The sequence below is a fragment of the Corylus avellana genome, chromosome ca9 (assembly GCF_901000735.1).
Source record: "Corylus avellana chromosome ca9, CavTom2PMs-1.0".
In the NCBI taxonomy this organism is placed as follows: domain Eukaryota; kingdom Viridiplantae; phylum Streptophyta; class Magnoliopsida; order Fagales; family Betulaceae; genus Corylus; species Corylus avellana.
The window spans coordinates 20550154-20571917 of NC_081549.1; the positions used below are offsets into that span (position 1 = coordinate 20550154).

The 21764-nt window shown below is 35.7% G+C and overlaps 3 protein-coding genes and 3 non-coding genes across 6 annotated transcripts; 2 read left to right on the forward strand and 4 right to left on the reverse strand.

The window, feature by feature from the left end:
* Positions 1-2050: 2050 nt before the first annotated feature.
* LOC132162665 (small nucleolar RNA snoR27) lies at positions 2051-2141 on the reverse strand. Its single transcript, XR_009438245.1, has one exon. It is a non-coding gene; the product is annotated as a small nucleolar RNA snoR27 (small nucleolar RNA).
* Positions 2142-2940: 799 nt separating this feature from the next.
* LOC132162666 (small nucleolar RNA snoR27) lies at positions 2941-3035 on the reverse strand. Its single transcript, XR_009438246.1, has one exon. It is a non-coding gene; the product is annotated as a small nucleolar RNA snoR27 (small nucleolar RNA).
* A 108-nt stretch (positions 3036-3143) lies between these two features.
* LOC132162664 (small nucleolar RNA snoR26) lies at positions 3144-3234 on the reverse strand. Its single transcript, XR_009438244.1, has one exon. It is a non-coding gene; the product is annotated as a small nucleolar RNA snoR26 (small nucleolar RNA).
* A 1075-nt stretch (positions 3235-4309) lies between these two features.
* Positions 4310-5283, forward strand: LOC132192117 (heme-binding-like protein At3g10130, chloroplastic). The gene has a single exon (XM_059607335.1). The coding sequence runs from the start codon at positions 4511-4513 to the stop codon at positions 5126-5128; it is 618 nt and encodes a 205-aa protein (XP_059463318.1). The 5' UTR covers positions 4310-4510; the 3' UTR covers positions 5129-5283.
* A 3628-nt stretch (positions 5284-8911) lies between these two features.
* On the forward strand, positions 8912-11174 carry LOC132161671 (fructokinase-like 1, chloroplastic). The gene is made up of 2 exons (XM_059571843.1): positions 8912-10102; positions 10250-11174. The coding sequence occupies exons 1-2, from the start codon at positions 9320-9322 to the stop codon at positions 10943-10945; spliced, it is 1479 nt and encodes a 492-aa protein (XP_059427826.1). The 5' UTR covers positions 8912-9319; the 3' UTR covers positions 10946-11174.
* Positions 11175-11380: 206 nt separating this feature from the next.
* On the reverse strand, positions 11381-15019 carry LOC132192046 (O-fucosyltransferase 19-like). Its single transcript, XM_059607234.1, has 8 exons — positions 14209-15019; positions 13650-13722; positions 13489-13559; positions 13281-13369; positions 13054-13186; positions 12724-12956; positions 12167-12643; positions 11381-12060 (listed from the first exon to the last, which is right to left on the reverse strand). The coding sequence occupies exons 1-8, from the start codon at positions 14764-14766 to the stop codon at positions 11808-11810; spliced, it is 1887 nt and encodes a 628-aa protein (XP_059463217.1). The 5' UTR covers positions 14767-15019; the 3' UTR covers positions 11381-11807.
* Positions 15020-21764: the final 6745 nt, after the last annotated feature.

Here is a 21764-nt window from a genome sequence, read left to right on the forward strand (position 1 = left end):
ATTCAAGCCATTTTTTTTTTTTTTAATCATGTGGCTTAAAAAATAATATCTATTAAAAATGTAACACTTTATGGGAACAAGTTGGAGTTGGCTTAGACACTGCTCGTCACCCTTTCCCAAAAAAATCAACATCAAAACATTTTAACTTTTTCATTTTTTATATCATATCATTCACTTTTTATTATTATTCAAATAAAAAAATCACTATAAAACAAAACTTTTTCACTTTTTCACTTTTTTATACAAAAGATTCTTACATTTTTTTCACATCAATCTACATCAACTACAGTATCTAGACCAACCCATTTACCAAACACCACCTTGAAGAGACGCAAATTTTTTAATAAACCCAAAGATAATGTTTGGCTCAAAATTTTTCTACAGTTATTCAATGCAAGAAATAGTATTCTTCTATGACAAGTGCTAGGCTATTCAATGGAAGAAATAGTATAATTTTCTATGGTCAAATTTCATTCAAAAAAATTTCAAACTAACGTGATAGACAGTGAGTGACAAATAAGAGAGAGAAAATTATATATTTTTTTTTAATTTAAAAATCATTGCCACATCAGTATAAAATTTTTTTTGAGTTCATTTGTTTAATTATTTAGTACTTCTCTAATTTTATACCCATTACTTGAGATAAGTTCTAAGCACACATCTTTCTTTCATTCTTCTTCTACTTTCTTACTTTTTAAAATTACCATTTAATTTGTTAGGCCATGCGTATCCCACAAATTTAATAATAATTTTAAAAAGTGAAAAAAAGAAAAAGAACTAAAAGAAAAGAACTAAAAGAGTGAAACACTTTTGTGTCCGTGGTGAAAACTCATTAAAGCATTTGGTTAATGTCGAGGTCCATTAATGTTAATAATTATACAACCATACTCTTTTTAACTTTTTAATTTCGACAATTAAACCAACTTAAGTTTTCCTTAATTTAAAATAGGACCCTCTTTTCATCAAAATCTCATTTGACATATCATGTAACTACTGGCAAGTTACTCTAAAATTACAAATTGACCATAAGTAAAATAATTATAAATTTCATTTTTAATTTAACCTAACTACGCCATCTGACACATTAAAAAAGAATCTATATATAAAAAATCAAATAAAATCTCGAAGGATCTAATTGTTGAAATTAAAAACCTAAATACTAAATTAAACTTGCATGAAAGACTAAATTTGAATTTTTTTTCTTATTATTAATTAAAATGAGCTTGCACGTGGAATAACATAAACAATGGGCTTGCATGTGATAAGGCACATGTACAACAGTAAAATACAACATCAACATCGAACAGCCTGGAAAAGCCAGTATGATAAAACCAACATCAACATCGAACTCTTTGTAAAGTATGTGACACCAGCCCCAACAGAGCCATGTGGAACACTGCAGAATATGGAACCAGAAACGGAAATAATACAACCGATTCATCTTTCCAGGTTGTCCCAGAATCACATGATATTTCGGAAAAAATAAGGGAATAGATGATCTAAACAAAAGACAGTAGTCAAGAATACTTGAGCAACGCAAGGGACATGCTTGTGCATGCAGTGAACAAGGGTTTCTCAAGAAGACTAGGCAACAACAGTAGATAAAAGCTAAGCTCTTGGCTCTCCCCCTCCATAGCAGATTGACATTAGCAGAAGTTAATGAGAGAAAATTTACAAACACTAACAAAAAAGAAAGAAAGAAAGAAAGAAAGAAAGATCTTCAAAAGCCAAATCTATAAGTGATAAGGATCTGTGTACTTCACACCAAGTATGGAACACATAAAAAAGTGAAAGAAGGATCTTCAAAAGCCAAATCTATAAGTGATAAGGATCTGTGTACTTCACACCAAGTACGGAACACATAAAAAAGCCACTAAATTTGTTAAAGTGCTTAAACTGATAGGGTGTTCCATTATGATATTTCGACACTAACAACATATGACAACTAACAAGTGCCTTTCCAACTGTAACATCAATCCAAACCAGAATTTGCAGGAAAGAAAAAGAAAAAAAAAAAAAGGAGTATTGAAACAGATGATATTTGCAGAATATTGGATCTCAGAATTTTATCATTATCTTCAATTCCATTTAGGAAGTTACAGATAGATAACGCAGTTTCAAAAAAACATCATCGATCCATTAGAGAAACTTGACAAATGATTATGTATGACAAAAATAAAGGTAGTCCGCTTAAGGATCTATGCTCACTCTCAACAAAAACTTCTTTCAAAATCCAAGCCATTGATTAAATTTACAAGCAACGATTCTTGAGATGATTATGTGTCATTCAATCCAACAAACATTAGCTGCAACTGAGAAAAGTTTAGAGAAACTGCAAGATATCTTTTAGGGAAATATATGATGGGACCAAAGGCCATCAAGAGTTCAGGACTAATAGGCTTCATCTCTATTCATGTAGATCATGGATAAAAAGATGAAGCCTGGAAGACAGAGTTCAACAAGAGAGAGGAATGAAACTTTCACTAATTAAAAGTATAGGCATTCTCCTAAATGCATTATTAAATTAACACAGAGGGAGTTGCACTCAATAATTTTACCAAAATAGGGAAAACTGGGAAACACAACTATCCTCTTACTGCTATTATAAGAACAATACCAACATATATGATAAACCACAGACAATTCCAGTTATCTGTTTAATCTCATAATCAATAAATTAGACACTATGGACTTGTCAGGCAGGTTTTGAACATACCTTGGTAAAATTCATAAGATCAGTTAAACACACTTACACACAATAAACATAACTCCATACGATCAGTGAAATGCCAACTAAATAACATGCAACTCAGTAGGAATAATATAACAGATTAACGTGAGAAAACTTCAGAGGGTTACACAGATTTTACAAATTTGATGCAAATTCAAACACTAAATGGATAAAACTGTGTGACCCAAATCCATTCAATTCATAAATAGGGGGGATCTCAGTAAATTACAGTTATCTTCAAGTCCTTAGAGGATTTTTCAGAAAGATAACGCAGTATTGTATAAATGAGCATCACTGATCCATTAAAGATAAGCATAATATGCAAAGCCCACAAAAACTGAGATAATAAGCACATAGAAAAATATAAAATTGGAAGAAAAAAGAAGAAGAAATCTTTCAGTTTACGAAAGAAGAGCATCTCAGAAAGAACTTTCCCCATGAGTTTCTTCACAAACAATCATAGTGCAAGGATAACAATGGATTCTATTCATCACTGATGCTCATAGGTCCTATTGTGCAAAAACAAAAAATCTCCAACAAGTTCATTATCATTAACACGTGCAAACAAAAACCTTGAAAATCGAAAGACAGATTGCATAATATACCTGAAATTTTGTTCTTCAACCCAGACAGACATAATGTCAAAAAGGGGTTTAGAGAAGAAAACACATTGTTAGCTGCAAAATGGTGTATTCCAAGCTTTTTCTCAAAATTTATTAGCGGCGGGATTGGGTTAACCCTAGGGAGTGTTTGGAAAGTGTCTTAATGGAACCTAGTCATTGGCTAAGGATATCCAACACGTCACAACAAGTTTGCTGAAGAGAGCTTTTACTACAAGTCGTTTAGTCTCATATGACGTGGGTCCCTAGATCCTATCCACGGAAAGCACCAAAAAAAGTTTACTCTTACCTAATTTAAAGAACGAGAAAGAAAAACCCTCCAAAACAGACTGATATTTGCAACCGGTAATTTTTGACACAATTTACAAATATGATACGAATTTAACATAAAATTGTTTTCAAATAGTAGCTTAATCAGCTGTGAATCACGCTTCATGAAGCGGAGATCATTAGTTTCAATTATCTTTCCTTGTGTGGACATGTCAAAAAAAAAAAAAAAAAAAAAAACACTTAACATAAAATTAAAGGGTTAGAGTTGATGAAACTTAATATAAAATTAAAAAGTTAGAATTGAGAAGTCTAACCTATTTAATTAATTAAATGAGTCAGATTAAAGTTGTCTTATAATCATGCCTCAACACTATTTCAACCTGATACATGACATAATGACTGTAAATTTTTAACAAGACACACAAACCTGACACAAATTTAATATAAAAATAAACCGTTAAAATTGAGAAGTATGGCCCATTTAATTAAATAAGTCGAATTAAAATTAACTTATTTAATCTTATATTAAAGTGCATTAACACAATTTAAGCTCAATAAAAGTGAACACAAATTCTCCTACCTCTATCCCTTCCTTTTACTAGCTATAATTCAAAATCATTTTTTGATTTTATCTTATTTGGGGCCAAATTCAACGTTTGAAGTTGTGGAAGAATATAGTCCACAGATTGCACCAAATTCCTCGCCACTAGTTTATAACAAAATTCAAAAGATCTAAACCCCCTCTCCAAGTAATGATCAGTACGACAACCTACATCCAGAACAATCCAGAGAAAATTCTCGACTCCCTCTTCTCTAAACTTATAAAAGACACCAACAAATTCATTCAGTCCTCAAAGCAATTACTTTTGTCCAAAGCAAACTCTTCAAGATGGGTATGATATTGGGAAAGATCTGCGTGGAAACCCCGAAATACCAAGTGATTAAATCCTTGGCCGACTACGAAATCCGCAAATATCCGCCGTCGGTGATAGCTGAAGTCGCCTATGATCCGTCACAATTCAAAGGCAACAAAGATGGCGGCTTTACCGTGTTGGCCAATTACATTGGCGCCTTAGGCAACCCACAGAACAGCAAGCCGGAGAAGATTGCAATGACGGCACCAGTAATAACAAAGACCCAAGAGAGCCCTGGTGAAAAGATTGCCATGACAGCTCCGGTTGTGACAAAGGCTGGCGGGGAAGAGGGGAAGAAGAACATGGTGATTATGCAATTCTTGTTGCCGGATAAGTATCAGAAGGCGGAGGAGGCGCCTAAGCCGGTGGATGAGAGGGTGGTGATTAGAGAGCAGGGGGAGAGGAAGTATGGGGTGGTTAAGTTTGGGGGAGTGGCGACGGAGGCGGTGGTGGAGGAGAAGGTGGAGAAGCTGAAGAAGTGCTTGGAGAGAGATGGGTATAAGATAACAGGGGAGTTCTTGCTGGCAAGGTATAACCCACCATGGACTTTGCCTCCATTCAGGACCAATGAGGTTATGATCCCGATTGAGTGAGTTTTGAAGCCTCTAGCTATTACTCTTTTCTGTTTCTTTTCTTTAGTGTTTATCAGTGTCCAAAGACTGCCATTTCAGGTGCTGATACTTAAATGTGTAGTTCAAGCAAGTCTCTGTTATGGGATTTTGAATAAAGGGTAAAGTTTAAAGTGCAATCACTTCACATGTTCTGTAAATTCTACTGAAATCATGTGCTAATTGCTATGAAGAACATGTATCAATTGGAGGAATTTTCTTCATCCATATTCTGTTAATTCTAATTTTGTCAAAATTATGCCCACTACACAGATACAAGTTTAATTAATTGAATTAAAGAAGTTTTTTTGGCACCACAATTTGAAGTAAAACACTGACCATTTATACAAATTGCATTCTCTAAAGTATAAACTCTAGTCTGGCAACTTCTTAGCTCTAGTTTTTCTGCATTTTGTCTAGATCATAAGATGATTGGTACTAAGCTTTAAAATCTAATATAGATCATAAGATGATTCCTCTTTACTCCAAGAGGGAGTTTTTCCACAAATGTAATCGATGTGGGACTTGCTTCAAAGAGGGAGGTTTTTTCATGTGCATTTAAGACTCAGAGATGTCACATTCTGTGATGCTAATCATGAAATGGTCTAAACAGAATTCCTCCAGCCAAGAAAACTTTATCGAAAAAGAAAAGTCCTGCCCCTTCATCCTCTACCCCCTGAGGACCCTGAGCCAAAAACCCATGAGAAAAGGCAAAAAATTTCATGATGAAGTAAAAAGCTGTAAAGATTGTGAGGGCATTACAGGCAGCAGAAGCATGTTGTTTCAAGGTTTAAGCTGCAAAGCGGATCCCAACAATTGTTTTAGCACAGTAATAGTAGGCAAACCGGCAAATTAATACTCGCACGGAAGCCTCAGTACCAGTGCAACAACCATATTATGCAAAATCCAAACAAACTGTAACAAGAAACGAAAAAGAGAATTTTTTTTTTTTTTTTTTTTTCAGTTCATGGAAGAAGAGCATCTACCTCCAGAAAACATTCAACGATTCATACCTCTGGTTTTTCCTTCAACGTGGAACAGACATAATTTCAAAGAAGTAGAGATTCTTTCAGAGGAAAAGGAGGAGGAGGAGAAACGGGAAACCAAGCAAGTGTATTTTATAGGGGTTTGAAGTTAAAACCCTAGGGGCGTGTTTGGAAAGTGTATTAGTGGAACGTACTCATGTTTCTGACCCATATAGCTACGGTTTGGGCTCAGCTTGTTTGCCCATGTTTCTTTATGTTCTCTCTTTGTCTCTTTAAAATTGATTTGACTTTTAAATTATTATTAAATTTGTGATAAATAATTATTAAATTTTGATATAATAATGATTTTAAAAGTCACATCAATTTTAAAAAGATGCAAGAAAAACATAAAAAAGACTTTTAACATACCCCAATGACCTAATGCTTACTTGCCTGGCTGTGGACGTGTGAGGTCCAACACGTATCCCTTGTGATTGATTATGGAATATATAACTCAATTCCAATTGGTCTAATTTTAACTAAAACTAGACGAAATCCAAATGAATCCGTGACAAAAACCTTTCGGAGATGTGCCCTAGTTTCTTTTAGAGCACCTAAGCCAAATCCTTCATAAATTAATATTGGTGCCGATAGGGAAGTTGAGAACTTGAAGAAGCAAGATGAGAAAAGGAGGTGGCAATAAGAGCAAATTTTTGTTTGCAAAATTCGAAGTATTATTTCATTATTATCATGACCAGTTCTCGCCATAACACCAAGCAAATTTTTATGATATGCTTTCGTTCATCTTGATTGTTCAATTGTAGCCTGCAATTTATCCCATTGTAGTCACACTTGATCAGTATAAAATTAGTTTCCTCAAAGCTCAATTAGCCCCAAAAAAATCCCATGAAATTATTCATGACAACCTAAATTGTCAAGTAAACCAAAAAAGAAGGAACAAAGGGAAACATAAGATATTGAGAATGATATTTAGAACACCTGTCAGCCTGTCTCTATTTCATCAATCTACAGAGATATGACTTAACTTTGTTTTGGAGCCTCTGACCAATATATCCAAAACACACCCCCAGAGTAGGCAATAATTCACAATGTACAGAGATATTTATACATGTCACAAGCTTATCAACCTTACCCACTGAAGAGCTTTACAACAATGGTAATGATATTCAAAATTATGAGGGGTAGTCTCAAGAAGTGGAATGCGTGTATGAGCCCTATGATCTGCCCTTTAAGCGAATTCCTCCCACCTCTTTGAATCTCTAGCAAGGTCCATCCTCTTGGAGCAAGGAACCGATCCTCGTTCAGTATTGCAAATGAGTTTGCAAAAAGCAGAAAAGCTTCAAGCAAAGTCCAGAAACCCATTTTCTACATGAGGAAGGAATCAACATTTCATTTTCAGGATAAAACACTTCAAGGATACTTTTCACTCATACATAAAGAATCTAGATGTTAGCAAAGAAGTGTAGTACAAAATAACGGATGGAAAAGGGTGGTTATATGGGTTTTCTTCACTCCATAAGAGTCAAGCATATTTGATTGAAAAGGGAAAAGCATCATATATATACCACAAAAACAACATACTTCCAAACTTCTCTTTATCGTGATAGTTTGAGAGTTCTACAAGACTCTAACCTTTGCTCAAGTAGAGAAGTGTTGAGATGGGGCTGGCAAGTGTTAGATTATTATCTCGCCTAGCAACGAAGGAAAGAAAAGGAGCAGCATAGACATTTTGAAAGACCTACTGGACATTGCAAGTTCACCAATGGTGGCTGGCTGGTAACCTGACAGTGGCAGGTAGGCTAAATGGCAAATGCAGTCTGCTTCAATGCAAAGAATCTATACATAAACAACCAACTCAAATGGGGGTGCTACTCCCCCTCATTCTCTCTAACTTGCTGTTTGTAGTCGTTTTGATAACCTATATGGAGAACTATCTAAGTTGGCCAATCAAAGCTGCCGTCAGAGCTAGGTAGGCATCAAGGTAAAGAACCCGAACCCCGTGAACGAATGAACTCTAATTCTCAATTAGAGATATTTGTAAAAGATCCTCAACAGATAGAAACAAACCTCACAGAGACACATCCCTCAGGAACACCTTTTCATTCTCACCATCTGCAACTATCAACCATTAGACTAACACATAACACTACGCTACTAACAATTTTTCCTGAAAACATATGATAAAGTTCTATCAAACATACTTAAACAATCCCAAATGGCATACTAATTTCAGATTAGACTACATTTATGGCACCAAATTTGTAGCCTTACAAAACTAAGATCAGCAATATTTACACCCTATTAATGTCATGCCCGTCCATTTGAGAAAAATGATACTCTGACCAACGAAATAGCTATATGTATTATGATCATTATGGTGGAGACGATAGCCATGAAAAAACATTATGGAAAAATATGTTGAGGCCACCATTTTTGTGCAAATTCCTTAACACCCTCTACATATAAAACAACCCCATGTTTTACTTTGTCAGAAATCAGCTAATTCATCCATGACAAACCTCAGTTTCGACATGAAACTAGTACACCCCATTAGTACCAAATAAAAGCCAGAATGCATCAAAGCTCAAGAACCCCAGATGTGCAACTTTTTTAACAAACAAATTGGTGCTTATCACAGAAAAAAATTATGAATCTCCAGTTAATCAGGCAAACAAATCCGATCAAAACATATCTAATATTGCTGTGTTGGTTCAACTTAAATTTGAACATACAGATATAAGTTACTTTCCGAACACAAAATCATAGGAAGTCTCACCGGTGACAAGAAGCAACCAGCGAATGAATATATTGGACCCAGAAAACGACAACTCTCTCCGGCAAAGGCGCTGAGGCTTGACCCCTTGTGCTGATTTCTACAACAACAGAAAACAGGAAAACCGAAGAGGAACGAGTATGTAAGAAGGAATTGCTTGCCCTTCTTGGAAGTCTCTAACTTCGAAAGGTCCGCGTGTTCATCACTGTCGCACTTTTTCACATCCAACGGCTAGGAACGTCTCGCTGGCGTAAGCGGAAGCTAAGATCCGTTGGATTTAACCCATACTTGCTATTCATTATCCAATCACCAGTATGACCGGGCCGACCCGGACTGTCGCGACCCGGTTTCAAGATAGCCGAGTTGTCAAACATGGATAAACCCTCTTAAGTCTTGGTAGCATTCAATCAATTAACCATGTCGTCACTTCAGCTAATCCCACCTTCTCTTTCGCTTCCACTCCTTCTGAACTGTAAACTTCCAAGAGGTAACAGAGCTTCAGAGCCTCATACCCTCGCGCAAATTTCTAAGCTAAAGCGGAGCGTAGCTCGAGCTTCCATCAACGGCGACACAAATGGAGCTGTCGAACCGCCGAAACCCGCTCGCCGAGGCAGGAAAAAGGGACCCATTTCGTCCTCAGCCACCTCTCCCCCTAAGAAAACAAAGGGTTCTAGAAAAACTGAAGCCGAGAACGGCACAGTCGGAGCCAACGAATCAGAGAAGCTAGACCCAGAATTCGACGACTACGACGACGGAATCGACTTCCCGTACGACGACCCACCACTGATCTGCTGCTTCGGCGCCGCACGGAAAGAGTTTGTGCCCACGGTCCGAGTGTCCGACAACCAAATGCACCCGGACATCTACTCAGAGTGGAAGATGCTCCAGTGGGACCCGCCGGAGTTCGTGAGGGCCCCAGGTGGGCCACCGTCCAACGTGGCGATATCGCTCGTGAGGCTGGGCGGGCGAGCCGCTTTCATGGGCAAGGTTGGGAAGGACAACCTTGGGGACGAGATGGTTTTGGCGATGAACAAGGAGAAGGTGCAGACGAGGGCTGTGAAGTTCGATGGGAATGCTAAGACGGCGTGCACGTACGTGAAGCTTAATTTTGAGGACGGTAGGATGAAATCCGAGACGGTGAAAGAGGCCGCCGAGGATTCGCTTCTTAGCTCCGAGTTGAACCTCGCTGTGCTCAAAGAGGTAATTAAGTAAAAGAAAATCGTTGCTTTATAGCTTTTTCTAATCATTTAGTGTGAGAATTTGTGGTATTTTGTTGGAGTTTCACGTCTGATTGAAAATGCTCTTGCACAGAATGTGAAATGTTTTTTCTCATCTTATCGGTTGCAGGCTAGAATTTTTCATTTTAATTCAGAAGTTCTAACATCCCCATCATTGCAATCAACCCTTTTTAGAGCAATTGCGTGGTCTAAAAAGTTCGGAGGTCTTACATTTTTCGACTTGAATTTGCCCTTGCCTCTGTGGAAATCGCGTGATGAGACGAGGGAAATTATCAAGAAAGCCTGGAATGAAGCAAACATCATTGAGGTTTCAAGGCAAGAGCTAGAGTTTCTTCTAGATGAAGATTATTATGAGAGGAAAAGAAACTACAGGCCTCAATACTATGCTGACAATTTTGAGCAAACCAAGAACCGGCGGCGAGATTATTACCATTATACCCGTGAGGAAATCTCTCCATTGTGGCATGATGGTCTTAAATTTTTGTTCGTGACTGATGGAACTCTTCGAATTCATTACTATTCCCCTTCATTTGATGGTGTGGTGATCGGAACAGAAGATGTGCTCATCACCCCATTTACTTGCGATAGGACTGGTTCTGGTGATGCTGTTGTGGCAGGGATTATGAGAAAGTTGACCACAAACCCTGAGATGTTCGAAAATCAAGATGTTTTAGAGAGGCAGCTTCGTTTTGCAATTTCTGCAGGGATCATATCACAGTGGACTATTGGTGCAGTGAGAGGTTTTCCTACTGAAAGTGCAACACAAAATTTGAAAGAACAGGTTTATGTACCTTCATTGTGGTAGAGAACAGAACAGGTTTATGTGTGCCTTTAACGTGGCAGAGCGGATCCTGAAACATGATGATTTCTATTTTCTGATAAATTTGTTGTATGTTATCAGGAGCTTTGAGAACTGTCTCCCATGAAGGTGGGGGGAGAAGTTTTTTTGAAGATTGCATGAAATGGAATCACAGATTGTAGGTGCACTTGATGTGCTTTACACTGTCTCTTGTAATGGAATCAGAGTTTTTGAAGTCAGCACTCTCTCTCTCTCTCTCTCTCTAGTTTTAGCTTTGAAAGACTCAATATGGTGTTTTTCTTAAAGTGAATTTGCTTACCTCTTTGCTAATCCTCTGAACTATTGAAACTGGTACTCACATTCAAGTTGAACTTTTTTTTCATTATAATTATTGGCATGAGACCTTCATCATATCTTAAAGAAACATAAGCACACAAAAAATTGAAAAGATATCTGGTTGGAACATGTGCAAATCAATTTCTGTGGAGAACCGTATCAAATATTACATTCAAGTTCGCCATGATGCTCAATTTGGCAAGTCATCTTGACAACTGAATTAAGGAAAGAATAATGAATTAATGGAATACTATCAACCCTATAAATGACAGGGATGAAGTCTGTGTGCCAGTTTAACCTGGTTTGCCTCAAAATTATACACCACCTTCTCCACTTCCCTAAATTGCTGGTAAGGTTCCCCTTCTGTCTGCATGCAGAACTCAAAATTTTTTACCAAATCCCATGGGAAACTCAAAATTGTAGAACTTGTTGGCGGCCGTTGATTCCAGAGTGGCAGTCCATCTCAAAAACACTCATCAGCCGCCTTTTAAGCAATGGTTATCTTGCACTAAAATGTATGAGCCACATAACCCTATCTTTGTGCTGCAGCCTTAAGACGTCTCTGGTCAAGTTTTAGTCTAGTAAGTTGCTCCTGAGACTTGTTACAGACACAACCGGGAAAAGGATTTGCAAAAAAATTCTCCTCCAGTCTTGGCGACTCTCCTGCATGTCTAAGATATGGTGCTCCAAGCCTGTTAGAATGCAGATTCTTAACCTCCAAAGAAAATTCTTCCCAAGTTATAGCTCCCTCATCCAGTCGATCAATCAGTTTAACAAAATTTAATCTGAAAAACACATAACTTTATGTATCAGAAGACCAAGCTTATATCCAAACTACCTACAAAAAATTAGTTTTAATAAGAATGAAGCCTAATGTTAATGTAAACAAACCTGTCAGGGTTGATAGTCTTTCGAAATCCTTCAAACCTCCTATGTCCCTGCACTGCCTTGGCCATATTTCCATCATACGTGTAAACAAAGACATCACTTTCAAGTGCCACAATATAATCCAAGGCGGCCAGGCGATTCTGATATGGTGTAAAGGGCAGCAACTCTTCTTCTGTTGCAAGAGTGGAATGAGTGAAAACATTTGGGTACTCAGAGCGAAAGGCAGCCATGCTATTGCTGCCATACATCTCTCCTGCAACTATGTAAATAGTTGTAGTGGACGGGTAACCCATGGCCTTAAGGAAAAGGGCTGCTTCTCTAGGGGACATTGGACATCCCCCTTGGAGCCGCCTTTCCTTGCTATCTATTTCTTTCTCCTTCCAATGCTTAACACCGTACCTCATAATCCTAAGTTCCTTCGCCTCTTTTGTGGTAAGGTTGTGGCTGCAACCAGTGAAAGCAAGCATGTCTTTCTCATATCTGCAGTCAAGATTAATCTACTTAGTTGGATAACTTTGAAGCTGTATTTTAGAAAGCTCTTAAAACATGTCGATGATTACCTTAGATGCAGAGCAATAAATGGCTCACTATTGTTCCTTAATCTATCAACCAAAACCGCCCCAAAATCTTCAATCTCCTTTGTGTACTGGAGAGCCTCGTAATTGGCGCGGCACCTGAGCTTTTGGATGGAGGAAGCAAGGCCATTATTAGCCAGTCGAGAATCGGTGTGAGTGAACTGTATCACCTTATGTCTCTTCAACAATGGAATCATCTCGTTTCTATAATAACTAGCCTGCAAATGAAGCATCTGAGATACAATTCCAGTAATGGAAAAATAGAGTTGAAAATCAAAAATGGTTTACTTTTTTAACTGCATATTATTTTCAGACCTTAGACCAGGAAACAGGGGCCTTGGGAAGGGGCGTCAGTGCTGCATATTTGGATGGCAAATGCTCAACTATCTCAATATCATCTTTTAAAACTTCAATGAAGTGCCTCCAGTCAAAGATATCTTTAAATTCACTGCAAAATCACATAATAATTTATTAAGAGAATTCAATGAGTAGGAAACTAATAATACCATTGATCATACGACCGCATTAACGTAGAAGAATACCTAGTATCTGTCCAAAATGAATCATGATCAAGAGAAGGAAGAACCAGAGTAGCATTCATTATCTTTGCAACAGCAACCATATCACATATCTGATGTCAATTAACAAGGTTAGCTCGAAAAACACACAAATCCATGGGACGGAGAATAATGTGACTTTTTTTTTTTTTTTTAATTATCGAAAACGACAAAGCTTGGTAGTAATTCTTACTCCTGTTCTCATTTGATTTAATCCTCCATTGGCATGAACAAGAAGATAGCCATTCGTTTTCGAGCCAGTCCCTTGAATAAATTTAAATTAATGTGACATCAGAACCAAAGAAAATAAAAATGATCAACAGATTGTGTAGATGGTAAATTAAGGTGACATACTTATTCGATTCTTGGGTCGAACAATGCACCGGTAAAAGTTGTCACTGTTTGGTTTCATCCATATTTCTGGAGTCTGTAAACGAGATGGCAAAAAACAAACCCATATGAATTCATTCATGATACCTAATCAAACAGCTATGGTAAAAAGACAAAAAGAAAAAAGCCCAATTGAACCCAGAAAAGCTTTTAATCCTACAGAGTTACATGCTTTCAAACAAAAAGTCAAAGGTTATTTTATCGTAAGAGATAATTGTCCTCAATCCTCATGAAAGTAACGCCACACGGAAATGGCCAGGGACCCCCATATGAAAGCAGCCCACACAGTGAATGTGTTGGTCAGAGCCACCACCCTAGGAAAATTCCAAGCACTACTTCCCACCCACCCACGACATATTCCGAGTCAAAGCAACAACTGGAAAAATCATATATTTAATAACACCCCAAATTAAAATTAAAAAGAAAAAAGAAAATGAAATTTAATGAAGAAAACAAAAATCAAATTGAAATAAAACACTTAAACGAGATAGAATGTGAAAGGGAGATTAAATTATTGACATACAGTCAGCCTCTCCAGGACCCGCTTGGGCATGGAGGTGTGGGTCTCGGCGACAGCGCGTTGAGCCATCGACCAATCGTCCTTGAAAGTCTGTACGATGAGAAGTCCGTTATCCATCTTCATCTCACGCCGCTCCACGTGGCTGCTCAGGAACGAAACCTTCACGAAGACCGACAAGAACGCCATGAGCATCAACAGCCCGAAAATCTTGCGGCCCATATTCCTCCCCGAACGCAAGGACTGCGCCATCACGGCCGCCCACAGCAGCCACTTGTCGGGCACGCAGAAGAAGGCCCGGGAGCGGAGCAGGAGAACCTTGATGACGGGGTGGTGGAAATGGTGGTGGTGGTGGTAATGGACGTGGGAGGACCCGCAGTTGGAGCCGCCGTCGAGGTCGCTGTCGTCTTCTTGGTCTGATAGGTCGGAGATGACGGAGGATGGCGTTCTCTCGGTGTCCGTCATGATTAGGTCCGCCACGCGTCGCCTCGTCTTGGTGGGCCCCGCAGTGTGCCGTGGGCTAACGTTGCCGGAGTTGCTCGTGCCGACAACACCGGACGACATGGCCGGACCCACCCGTACTGTTAACCAAAAAATAAAACCGAAAAACCAGTAGTATGCTGCTCTGGTAAAAAGGAAAATTGTAAAGGCAAACGAGAGAGAGAGAGAGAGAGAGAAGAAAAAAAAATGGTAAAGGTAATTCTGGTTCCTGCGAGAGAGGGAGAGACAGATAACCGTCGGTTGGGTTTGCTTTTGTTTCTCTTTTGTGGAGGTTCCGAATTGCAAGGCCAGTTGAGGCGTTGATTGTTTCTGTTTCTGTTTATGTATAGCAAGGAGTCCTCCCTCTCTCTCTAAAGTCTGGTTTATTCGGTCGATGTACTTTTCCATCTGAGAATTAGGCCTTTTATCATTGTTAAATTACGGAAATGACGTAACTACCCTTGGGCATTTTATAGAAGTACGTAACGAACCAGATCAAGGGTATATTGTTCATCTGTTAAAAGTATTTCGCATCCACGATGAAACCGATCTCTTAACTATCGGAAATGGATCACTCCGTTTCAAATCAAGTCATTTAAGTAAAATTGTGTAAAAATGGAGATAAAAGTATTTTTATTTTTTAAGAGAAGGATAATTATGTTCTAACATTTTGCCTAAATAGCTTATCTTCATTTCATTTGAAATAGAAAAGATCTATTTCTAATTTCGTTAACTACCACGAGATATTCGGTCGGTATTTATGTTTCGCTATTGAGCCGTAATACAGGTTACACGGCGTGCTTAGCACGCTGTGAAGGAAAAAATATTTTTTAATATTTTAATGCCAAAAAAATAAAAAAAAAATAAAAAAATTTGCACGCAGCATGCGCAGCACACTGCGTGCTGTTTTCATTCACCCTTCGCTATTATACAAATTTCTTAATTTTTTTTTTTTTGAAATGAGTCTATCTTATATAAATCAAACCAAAAACTCTTGCTCAATAAGTACAATATAATTGTTTTAAATTTATTTTCCGTGTAAAAAAAAAAAAAAAAAAAAAAACAATGATATATACTGCATTTTATTATACAATTTTATTCTACAATTATTTTATAATTTTTAAATGGCTAATTGGGAACGAAGAAGACTCAATAGTGATTTTGAAAGCCACATCAACTTTAGAAAGATTTTAAGAGAATAAAAAGATGGTACCTAACATTACTCGAAGAATTTAATTTAGTTTATAACGATCATAAAATTCAGCACGAAATTTGGCTACGACCATCACCTTCCGGTAAGTGAAGAATTCGACGCCACATATGGTCGTGGGTGTCATATCCTATCATGAGGGGATAAAACCTAGCAAATATCGTACTCAATTAGTGGACACTCCACATAAAGAAATTATATATATATAAAAAAGGTAGAATTTCACAATCATTCTTGTACACCAAATATTTTTGAAAGAGAAAGTACTCTTAACTCTCTTCCTTATATATATATATATTTTAACTTAAGCATTATAGTGTTTTTTTGGGCCAAACCTTTGATCCGTTCGATGCCCGTGCGATTAATTGCATCATATATATATATATATATATAGATATAGAGCAATAAATCAAAACTATATATATACATTACAATAGTACAGTACATATGTTTTTTTTTAAGTTATAATTAATTATAGAAAAATATAAAATGTTTCTAGTAGGGATTTGATAGCTTTGATATCAAGCGTGTCGGAATTGCTGGATTTAGCGGTCTAGAGTGACAGGTAACGACCGGAAAAAAATATATAGTAATCGGAGTTGATCAAGAGATTTTGTTGCGTGAAGCCATTACTTGCGTTGAATTCAGATGACATCCTCACATTCCTTTCTATCCACAAAACATATACCTATAAAAAGAAAATGACATAAATTCCATTATAAAAATCCCGGGGGGGCCGGCGCCGTTGGCCGGTGGGGGTTTCTTCTACACTGGATGCGTTCTCTGATTATCATATTTGTAATGCAATAATTAATGGGTGCTCTGTCATATCACCCAAATGCAGCCATGTCTTTCTGATTTGCTTTGTGTCAAAGAAGATTCTGGTACTTGGTCAGAAAAACATACAACTTTGGGAGAAAACAACTTGGCAAACATGGTCTTGAACAAGAAAAAAAAAAAAAAAAAAAGATTAATATATATTGGAGTGGCTAAGAACCCCTACAAGAACGGCAAGAAAGCCGTCATTTCCATGACATCTACACAGCGCTTACTTTCATTTGATTGGTTTTGGTGTTTATATGAGGTAGAGGCATTCGTAATGCTAATAATTACATTATTTGGTTGATATGAAAACGATTCAGGAAAAAGAGTAAGTGACATCACTCTAAAAGACTAGTAAAATTACAACTAAATTTTTTTAAAAAAATTTGTTTGTAAAGTTTGGTCTTACATCATAAAGAATTAATATGGAAATTAACACTAACGAGTAGAAACCCTAAAAGAACGGTGAAGAAAATCATCATTTCCATGACATTTACACTGCACTTACTTTCATTTCATTGGTGTTAGTGCCCGTCTGAGATTGAGTTTAAGGGGTTTAAACGTGCTTTTAACACTCAAAAAATCTGTTTAAAAAAAAAAAAGTACTCGTTTGGTAAAAAAAAAAAAATTAAAAACATTTTTAAAGATCTAAAAAGCCTAACAATAACTAAAACACACTTTTAGCAAAAGCTTAAAAATGAAGTTTTTGCCAAAAAGTTCTTTTTAATTTAAAAACTCTATTTCTCAAACGTAATCTCAAACAAGCCCTTAGTGTTTATGAGATTGAAGCATTTGTAAGGCTAATAATTACATTATTTATTAGGATGGAACTAAAATTTAGAGTTTTGGGATGGTGAAAAAAACTAAAAAATATGGGGGGGAGGGAGAGGTAAAATTCTAATTTATATATATATATATATATATATATATATATATAAAGGATAAGGGCATTTTTTGAAATGGGGGCCCGCTTACTTGGTTGCTCTGGTAACTATTCAAAAAAGGCATTAACAATATATATGTTATTACTTTAAAAAAAATTAGTCAATTTACAATTAAAACATCATAAAATTATTTATAGAACACAGTCTAACCTAAAAAGAAATATACACGAGATATATTTATATTTTTTAATGTGGGATGGAGGTGTTATAGAGCTCCTTAATTATTTTCCCATCAACATATCAATTTGGATCTTGCTCAAAGTGATCAGCAATTAAGAAGCCTCATTAATGAAATGGGGGCCCGATTATTTGGTTGCTCCGGTAACTATTCAAAAAAGGCATTAACAATATCTATGTTATTACTTTAAAAAAAATTAGTCAATTTACAATTAAAACATCATAAAATTATTTATAGAATGCAGTTTGACCTAATAAGAAATATACGTGAGGTATATTTATATTTTTCAATGTGGGATGGAGGTGTTATAGAGCTCCTTAATTATTTTCCCATCAACATGGATCTTGCTCAAAGTGATCAACAATTAAGAAGCCTCATTAATTAGGAAAGAGTCTAACCCAAAATGATGGGAACGTAAGACTATCGTGTGCTCAACGCTTGTATCCTTTTCCATGAGAGAAGAAGAGGTGTTGAAGAAAGCGAGTCGAGGGTGACTAATTTGGACGTTTAGGTGAAGAAAGCTACGTTTCTCCGTATCAATAGGGTAATCATGTTTCTTCCACTTAATAAGAACAATTATTTGTATTCTATAAAAGCTATCACCTCATTGCACGGAAAATTCAATAAATACCAAAATTAGGGTGCTTCTATTTTGTGAAATGGAGGTGATTAATTTCATAATCTATATTAAATTTTATAGATTTAATAATTTAAGAGAAACTTCACAAAATTTCTTTAAACTTCTACTCGATCGTTTTGACACTATTTTCAAAGTTTAAAAACTCTTAATTAAAGGTATCGAACTTTCAATTTCTTTCAATTACCTTACTTTCGTTAGAATTTTTCGTTAAATCTTGTCAAAATTTTCAAAAATATCAATGTTATTTTATTAGAAAAAATAAAAATAAAAATTGTAAAGATTCATGCATTTAATTTTTTATATAAAAATAAATAAATAATAATAATAATAATAAAATTTGTATTTTGATAATTTTGACAAAATTTAACAGAAAGTCATAACGGAAGGGATTAATTAAAAAAAATTGAAAGTTCGATACCTTTAATTGTAACTTTTTTTTTTTTTAACATGTCTACACAAGAGGGGGAGGGGGAATTCAAATTAGCGACCTCCACTTCTTGAGACATGGTCTCCAGCCGATTGAGTTACCCCTGACTAATTGTAAGTTTTTAAACTTTGGCAGATAATGTCAAAACGAATGAAAGTTTATGGAGATTTTATGAAGTTTTTCCAATAATTTATATATGATCACATAGTGATGTGGCCAAACAATACTATTCATGCCCTTAATAAAAACAAATAAAATAAAATAAAAAAGTTATTGACTTCAATCATTTCCTTTTTTCCATAAACCTAATCTTAGTTTTATAAGTAAGTGGTTTCAGTAAATTAATCTTACATTACTCTATTGCCATTGTCATGTTCTTACTTATTCAATTCTTATACCCCTTACAACCAATGCTATTCATTTCCTTACTAATAGGAAAAAATAAAAATAAAAATCCCTTGTAAAAAAAAAAAAAAAAAGGTTTATTGACTACAATCATTTCCTTTTTTCTATAAACCTAATTTTATATTTTACAATTAAACTAATTAGTTTCAATTTATCATTGATGCCATAACTAAACCGAAATTTATTTTTATTATTATCTGAACTTTCTTCTCATTGGAATTTTAGGGTGGAAGTTTTATTCTAAATTGGATTTAATAAAATTTCTTTAAATTAGTCTATTAAACTGGAGAAATACTATTTATTATATCGCTATACAACTATCATACAACTGGAATGATGTTGTAGTGAAAATTAGCCTTTAATTTTTTTTTTACAAGTCATTGCATAATTAAAGGCTAATTCTCATTGTCAAGTCAAAAGCTAATTTTTACTATCACGTCATTCCAATTGTATGACAATCATGCAACAATATCCTAAATAACATTACTTCGTTAAACTGACATTTGTCAAACTCCTTGAAAAAGAAAAAGAGAATGGAGAAACGCATGCGTGAGAAAATAAAACGAGAGAGAGAAAAGTTTTTAATTATTTTTTATGTATTTTGTGAGTGAATTATATTCACTATATTAAGTGAGTATTGTTCACTCACTATATTTTTTTTTTAGCAGAATAGTGAGATTGTTGAGGAGAAATTTAGAGCCTTTTCGCCAAGTTGACTCATTAAAATAGCTTAAAAAAAAAAAAAAAAAGATTTTGGTGACAATGCTAATAATGCTATAATAGAATGGAATAATTATTGAAACCTAGTTTAGTGTAAAATCTTATTTTTCAAAATTATATTGGTAATATGCTAATTTCCAAGGGCAGGGACGGTATTTTGTCACGAAACTTTTTGGCGCGAACTCTTGTACCCACAGGATACGTTCCTCGAACCTCGTTTTTGCGAAATTACATGAATCACATCTTGTCAGCTTGTCAGCTTGTCAGACATCAGTTCGATATGTACGTTGCCTTGGACTGGCATTCCCCTTTAAGAAACTCAACGACACGTGTCACCAATCTCCGAGCCCCACGTGGTCGAAACTTGTCCCGTAGCGTACTAGCTACAGTCAGCACATGATCACTTATATCTTCCTCTGCCTATTCTCACAAAACTAACCGTTAGATTTGATGATGACCCGGCTCGGGTTCCTAACCGTTAGATGAGGGCCGACTTTGGCGACGTGGGAGAGAGAAGGTATGAGATTCGACGGTGATGGGAGGTGGGAGACCATTGATTCTCATGGGTTGCGGTGTGTGTGGTTCGCTTGGATAGTGCGGTGCCAATCAGAGATGATGGGAACCAACGCGGAGAGGAATCTGAAAGCGAGTGTAAAGCTTGGCAGCTTGCACGTTCTCCAAATCTTTTCGTGTTTGGTCGGAGGACAGCAAAAAAAAAAAAAAATAACGTAAATTTTTTATAGCGTTTAAAATTGCGATTTTATAAATAAAAAAAATGTAATTTTAAAATAAATTACAGAAAATCTATTATTGAGATTTAAAAACGTATAAAATATGTAATTTCAAATCAAAGATAAGGATGTGGTTTTTTAAAACGCAAAATCTTAAATGTTAAACTGTAATTTTAAATATCAAATTATAATTTTGTCAAACTTTTAACTGTATTTTTAAAAATTAGGTTTTCAAATCGTAATTTTTAAATCGCAATCTCAAATGGACTTCAAAATTAATCTTTAAATTAGTATTTATAAAATAATAATAATAATAATAATAATAATTTTTGTTACCATATCATCTTAATTATATAAAGTCTACTACTGTCTTGTGAAAGAAACGTTATCTATTAGTGAAGAATATGGCATTATTGAGGAAGTTCCCTAATCTATCTATGATATTATTTATATGGAGCGTGGTGTGCTTAGTTTGTTTTCATATAAAGCATACTACTGTCTTGTAAAAGAAACATTACCTATTAATGAAAAATACGGTATTATTCAGGAAGTTCCCTAATCTATCTATGATATTATTTTATATGGAGCGTGGTGTGTTTAGTTTGTTTTCATATAAAGTCTACTACTGTCTTGTGAAAGAAACGTTATCTATTAATGAAAAATATGGTATTATTGAGGAAGTTCCCTAATCTATCTATGATATTATTTATATGGAGCGTGGTGTGCTTAGTTTGTTTTCATATAAAGCATACTACTGTCTTGTAAATGAAACGTTACCTATTAATGAAAAATATGGTATTATTGAGGAAGTTCCCTAATCTATCTATGATATTATTTTATATGGAGCGTGGTGTGCTTAGTTTGTTTTCATATAAAGTCTACTACTGTCTTGTGAAAGAAACGTTATCTATTAATGAAAAATATGGTATTATTGAGGAAGTTCCCTAATCTATCTATGATATTATTTATATAGAGCCTGGTGTGCTTAGTTTGTTTTCATATAAA

What these genes read in the sequence shown, in the direction of transcription:
- LOC132192046 (XM_059607234.1), bottom strand. Translation starts at nt 14,766, where the DNA reads ATGTCGTCCGGTGTTGTCGGCACGAGCAACTCCGGCAACGTTAGCCCA. An exon ending in TCATTTTGGACAGATACTAG is followed by an intron (nt 13,187 to 13,280) that starts GTATTCTTCTAC and finishes GTGATTTTGCAG; the next exon opens with TGAATTTAAAGATATCTTTG. An exon ending in TTTATTGCTCTGCATCTAAG is followed by an intron (nt 12,644 to 12,723) that starts GTAATCATCGAC and finishes TCTTGACTGCAG; the next exon opens with ATATGAGAAAGACATGCTTG.
- LOC132161671 (XM_059571843.1), top strand. Translation starts at nt 9,320, where the DNA reads ATGTCGTCACTTCAGCTAATCCCACCTTCTCTTTCGCTTCCACTCCTT. An exon ending in ACCTCGCTGTGCTCAAAGAG is followed by an intron (nt 10,103 to 10,249) that starts GTAATTAAGTAA and finishes TATCGGTTGCAG; the next exon opens with GCTAGAATTTTTCATTTTAA.
- LOC132192117 (XM_059607335.1), top strand. Translation starts at nt 4,511, where the DNA reads ATGGGTATGATATTGGGAAAGATCTGCGTGGAAACCCCGAAATACCAA.